At 39.5% G+C, this 6,468-nt stretch overlaps 1 protein-coding gene across 1 annotated transcript in view; it reads right to left on the reverse strand.

Annotated features, from left to right (window-relative positions):
• Nucleotides 1-4,566: 4,566 nt before the first annotated feature.
• The window catches only part of TFAP2B (transcription factor AP-2 beta), a 28,771-nt gene continuing 26,869 nt past the window's right edge, over nt 4,567-6,468 (reverse strand). Inside the window, exon 7 of the mRNA XM_032804080.2 lies at nt 4,567-5,127. Within this exon, the coding sequence (XP_032659971.1) occupies nt 4,827-5,127 (301 nt within the window). The 3' untranslated portion in view covers nt 4,567-4,826. The remainder of the gene's footprint in view (nt 5,128-6,468) is intronic.

The raw sequence follows: 6,468 nt of genomic DNA on the forward strand, positions 1-6,468 counted from the left end.
CACATTCCCGTTAAATTAAGCATAAATAAATATGTACAAACTTAACATTGAATGCCCCTCCGCATTTCTTTTTTTTTTTTTTTTTTTAAGGAAGAGTCGCTCAACCGATATTTCTCACTATTCAAGGTGATCCAAAAAGGAATCCGTTTTGGCAAAGAAAGGAGGGTGGTATCAGTTCCCACGTTTTCAGTTTTTATTTTCATTTTTATGGCTATTTTTGTTTGTGATTTTTCTTTTTATAACATGTAGACATACTTTGGAACACAAGGGGTTACGATACAGAGGCTTTTCTGTACCGTCAGATATTTCTAAAATGTGGGGTTTTTTTAATACTGTTTTCTTTTACATTGGTATAAGAAAATAGAGGAAAAAAATATTAGTGTCCCTTTAAGTCAGAAGGGGTATTTTGTTGGGTAACAGGGTAATAGAAAACTACTTTTTCAGTAGCTCTGGCGATCTTTAGGACTTGAAATGAGCATTACTGGATCGAAGTAAGCTAGGTTTTTTTCTCCAATTAACAAAAGATTAAAACGGTAGAAAATAAGAAGCTAAGCAAAGCTTTTCAGAAAACATTAGAGCTGTTAAGACTAAAAGTTACCCTACTGTCGTTTTCAAAGTCATGAGCATATTTCGGGGCTTCAGAACTAAAAATAAACAAGCTCGAGGTATTTTGTGATAGAATTTGTTCAAGATACAAGACGGTAATTATTTAACTATAGACACATAGGTACATTTAATTGCCTGACTAATCTCTGGTCATGGACCCCATTGCGCTATCAGATTTCGGTTCAATAGAGACTTCTGGTGACATGATATGGCCCAATATTAATTAAATACCCAGGTTTCCCCCCCATCCTTAGGGGGTCCATGACCTACGTGACATGAACTAGCCTTCAGATTCTTTTATATCTCGTGTTAGCAACAAGGTGGCTTATCAGAAACTGCAGATTGCACAGGAGCTGAGTTGTTCAACGTGGGATATACACGTATATATTAAGCAAATCGTTTAAGGGTGAAATTAAATGTACAGTAACCCACCTGTTTGGTTTGAAAACAAACTTTCCAAGGTCTCTCCTTAAACGTTTCCCTTGAGTTAAAAGCAAAGCTGTCATGTTAATCCTCCTGCTTATTGATTTATGATCCCGAGGAAACCAAATCTTTTAATAACTCAATTATCAGATCAACGTCAAAGGTGCCTAGTCTGGGGAAGTGCAAACAGACTGGGTAATGCTTTGCAATTAAGTTATACTTTAGTGATAGTTTGAGAGCAGGAGGCCGAATTATGCGTTTAGAGGGATAAATTGTTCAACAAAGTTATAATAATCAGTAATGGACGCCTGCTACCAGTTGCCAAATATTAGATTAGGGGGGAATCAATTAGGTTTTAAACCTATGCCATGTTTTTTGCAATTTAGAAATGTCCACGAGCTTTCTCTCATTACCAGGATGAGGGGGTGGGGAAACACTCCACTGAAATCAATGGGTTGTTTGCCTGAGCACAGAGAGAGCAGGTTGTTGTTGACTCTTTCTACCCCCGGGATATGTTTAATTGGAGACTACTACAAAATCTGTTGAATTGAACTCCTGTTAACTTCACTGGGGTTGGAGCAAATCTTACGGGACCTATCCTGCTCCCACCAAACTCAAAGGGAGTTTTACCATTGATTTCAGCAAGGGTGAGATCGGGCTCCTAACGTGTGTGTCTAATGTATCTGCTCCGAAATTCTTGCAAATGGCATACACTTTTCAGATATGCTACAACATAGAAAAGTTGAACTGTAAACTCTCTGGGGCAGGAACTGTGTCTTCATATCTATTTGTACAGCTTGGGACCTGGTGGGGTTTGGGGATTCTGGAAGCTATTTCATAAATATTAAGCAATGATAGCCATTTGTGTTCAATACAACAACGCCTTTTGTGTTCAATACACCCACTTCGGCTGCTGAGCCTTGGAGAGTTTTTAGCTATGCCTGTTTGGCACATTGTAAATGCTCTTTACATGGACCATTTTCTGCTGCATGCAATAGTTGCTGATTGGTTTCCAGAAACACAATTGTCTCTAACTGACAGAAAAGAGAAGCATGCCTTGCAAGAAATGCTGTGATTAATTTCCATTCAAGTGTTCCCCCCACCCCCCATCACAGAGGTGGTGGGTAGGCTGTCTTGTAAGGAGACTGAATTATGACGTCCATAGGCTAAAGCCTGCTGACTTCTCTTATAGAAGTGTCCCGGTGAAATTAAGGGAACTACTAGGAAGGATTTAGTCCCAGCTGTTTAGATGCTGTGTGAACAATCAGAACCAAAGATCTCAGTGACCTGGCTCTGCCTGTCAGCCATAGCAGGAAACTCCTAGATCGTAATCCTGTCTCTGATTTGCTGAAAGCCTTTGGACAAGACATTTAACCTTTTTGAGCCTCAGTTTACCCTTTCTGTAGAATGGGGATAATAATGTTTGTAGCCTGAGATTTAAATTAGAATTGAATTAGGGCTAAATTGTATGGGGTTAATATTCCCATTGGCTGGAATGGGGATAGCCTGTAAATTAAAGTCAGTAGGGTTTGTTTTATGCATGCTCAAGTCCCTGGTTTGAAACGCAAGGTAAATTTATCCTCTTACTGCTTGAAGATAATCCTCTATATTAACCGTAGCAAAGGTAGGAAAGCCAAAGAGCATATCAAATGTAAGTATTTAGGAAGTGTGGTATTCGTAGCTAAGCATGTGAAGATGGGTCTGGGAAGCGAAAGACATGTTCATTTTGTTTTAAAAAATAATTGTTGGGGAAATGGAGAAAGGGGCAATAGTTTTACACGAAATTCATTTCCCCCCCCCCCTCTTGCAGTTATTTAGAAAATAAAGACCACGTCCAGAGGTTTGACTTTCTTCTCTTTGGGATTTCAGACCTGCCTGAAACATAATGAATTCAGTATCTGATCTTAAGTTGAAACAGAGAGTGAAATTCTGGCCCCACTGAAGTCAATGGGAGCTTTGCCATTATCTTAAGTGGAGCCAGGATTTCACCCAGCGACAGTAGCTTTTCTGACATGTGAAAGGATTCCTTAATGCATGAATCTCTACCCCACTGAATAAATACAATTATCCAAGACTGAACAATCCAAGCTGAAATTCATCTCCTTAAGCATAAGTATTATTTCTCACATATGCCATAGAAGGGCATGTCTTTAAAATGTATATTAGTCATAAAACATCATGTAATGCACCCAATAACTGCAAAACAAAACAAACAAACGAAACCCACATCACTGGTGCTATTTTTTCCTCCTGCTGAATTTGTTCTAAAACAAGAGTCACAGAAACATCTTAATAACTTTCTAGAGATAAATAGATTTCCTCAGAGTAAGACAGTCATTCAGGACATTCTCCTGCAATCCCACACCGCCCCTAGTATGCACCCACACGATTGCATTTAGCAACTGCTTTCGCTTTGTGTATCAAACACTAACGCTCAAGCAAGTGTTTGCAACAACCCTTCGACAGAACGGCATTCTTCTTCTTAAAATTACTTCTCGATTTCAGTTATTTTTAATCTGGTTTCAATTATTCCCTTTGAGCTTCTTTAAAGAAGTACACCTGCAGAATTCTGAAAACACTGGCTTTGATTTAAGAAAAAAAAGTATTAGAATTGTGGATTATTTTTCTCTGTACCTGATGTATTGTGTAGGGAGCTCTAGTCCTCTTTGAAGAAGCTCATAAGCCAAGCGGGCAAAGCTTTGGGAAACAGAAGAAAATAAAATAGTGCATACTCCTGAGAAGGAATTACATATTCAATTTTTGTTACTAGCACTTCTTTTTAAAAAAAAAATGGGTAGATCTTTCTCAATACACCCACACTATTAGAACAAATTAAATATAGAGACATTGGCATTGTTGGTAATATGAACACTTTAGAGGAAATTAAGATACCTTAAATATAAGATTAGCCATTTAAAAACAGCATTAACATCTTACTGGACCTTATTTTCAAATTTTGCACCCTAAGAGCCATCAATGCTCAATACCAAATTATACATATATAGCTGTAAACACTGGTAATCTAAACAGAGGGTCTGTCTAGACCAGGAAAAAAGGGTGCCTTTTAAAAATTGAGTTAAAGAACTGGATTGAGCTAACATGACTTGAAACACCCAATGTACTGTAATTAATGTAGACACTGTAATTAATGTAGAAACAGTTTAATACATTTACAATTCTATTAGCAAGTCATATTGTAGCCTTTGCTACCCAAACCGGCCCCTTTTCTAGTCTAGATAGATCCAGAGGAGCAAGATACGTTGAGGGCAGGGATGGAAGTGAGGGGTGCTGATGCTAGGAATGGAAATGTCCCAGATAACAGTACTGGAAGATTTTTTTTAGTTTTCCCCAGTGTAGACACAGGACATTGATTTAAAAAAAAAAAAAAAAAAAGATGGACTGTACATCTGAGCCCAAACAAGAAACCAACGCACTGACACCAAAGTGTTTCTCTGATTTCTTCCAATAAGTTATTCATGTTTTCCTTTTATTATTATTATTTTATTTGCCCCCTCCCCCCCAAAAATCATTAAAAAAGTGAGAACAGAAGTGGAAAAATCCTGGTGGTTGTCTTCAAATGTTCCGTGTAAGAGACATTGAGCCACTGTTCTTGCTCCATAGTGAGCCTCTGATCTTAAGTTATTGTCTTTCTTTTTATTATTATTTTTGTCCTACCTAATATAATTCTTCCAAATCCCAATCCAATATTTTAAAGCTAAAATTAAAACTGTTTTGTTTGTTTTAAAAGATTCTCTCTCTCTCTTTCTTTCTTTTATTTATTTATTTTTCTCCTTTTTTCATTTTCTGTGTTTCTCTTCCTTGTCTCCAGTTTTACTACCTGGTCCTTCCCCAGATGTGTGCCTGTTAGCAGTGTTGTTGTTCAAGAACATCTTGTCCATGCCTTTGAGAGCTTCAGTCAGGTAGTTTTGGAGAGCTGTGAGGGCAGCACAGATGGCTGGGGCCCCAAAGCCATGGGTGATGAGACTGAAGTGAGTCAAGCAGCTCTGAATGCCTGGTTCCAAAATAGGGCTGGGCCTGCTGTTGCCAATGGGTGTCCTGTCCTGGGCCAAGAGATCCGTGAATTCTTTACAAAGTTGCCTGCAAGGGTAGTGAAGAGAAAAGGAGAGAGAGGGCCCAGAGTAGTCAGAGTCACTTCACTTCATTTTTTTTTAACACTTTGTACCCAGCCTGAGACTTCCAAGGCATTTGAAATGCATCAAGTAACAAAGACGGGCAGCTGCCCCTCTCATTCCACCTTCCCCCAACCACACACACTAGGAAAATGTATTATAGTCATTTTACACATAAATAAACTAGAGTACAAGGAGGCTGAGGGCCAGGCCCAAAGCATATTGAAGTCAATGAAAGACACAAACAAAGGCACCGCAATAAGTAGTGAGGTTGGATACAGAACTCAGGCCTCCTTACTCCCACCTTCCCTCCAACAACAAACAGAAGGATCCTGATTTTGTGACCTGATGCTGCATTCCTTACCCCTCCACAATGCCCCATTGTCCAAGGGAGCAGGAGGACCGCAAGAATAGGCCCTTGCCCTGCTACTTCCTTGATCAGTTTGATCAGCAAAGAGAGTTTGATCAGCAAAGAGAAGAAGGATTCCTAGTAGAGTTCATCCTACTCTTTCAAGTACACCTCCTCTTCTCTGACCTAGAGACTTGGACCAGAAAGATGCTTCTGAAACGCCATCTATCTTTTCTTAAAATGTATTATTTAGTCTATTTTTTGCCTTTAGAATTAGCCAGATTGCCCTGAATGACAGATAGATAGAAAACTGCTGTCTGGAGATTGACCCTGGTATTAATAATTATATTATTGTTTATTATGATTGGTATTGTTATTATTTACTCAGAGATGAATGCTACCTGACCTTCATGGGAAGGCAATACCACCAACAGCCTGCAAATGACTCATTGGGATGACTGCTAAGTAGGATTTGCTGAAAACCAAATGTAGTCAGATCTTTCTCTTCCCATGAATCCTGAATGAACTCTTCCCATGGGGTGGGGGGTTGTTCAATGATGTAAGCCAAGAGTTGCAACAGTGACTAGAGAATTTCGGTGCCTCTTTTTTCAGAGAGCCCCGAACACTCCCCTTCTGGACACCAGGCCCCTTTAGAGTGTCTCAAGTCGAGCATCCCCCAACCTGAAACCTCAACATTGCTTTTGAAAATCTTGGCCGGTCATGTCCACACAATCGCTTATAGTCTGTAGATGCTTCCAGGCGTCTTGCACATGGGCAGCATTGTACAGATTCTGTGCCGAGTAGGGGGTATTGGATATAATACAATAAGGGTGGGGGAGTGTCATAAGTAGATAGGTAAGGTAAGGGTTAAGTTTCTTTTACCTGGAAAGGGTAACCAAACACCTGACCAGAGGGCCAATCAGAGAACTGGATTGTTTAAAGTCAGGGGCGGGAATTTGT

The sequence above is a fragment of the Chelonoidis abingdonii genome, chromosome 3 (assembly GCF_003597395.2).
Source record: "Chelonoidis abingdonii isolate Lonesome George chromosome 3, CheloAbing_2.0, whole genome shotgun sequence".
Taxonomy (NCBI): Eukaryota; Metazoa; Chordata; order Testudines; family Testudinidae; genus Chelonoidis; species Chelonoidis abingdonii.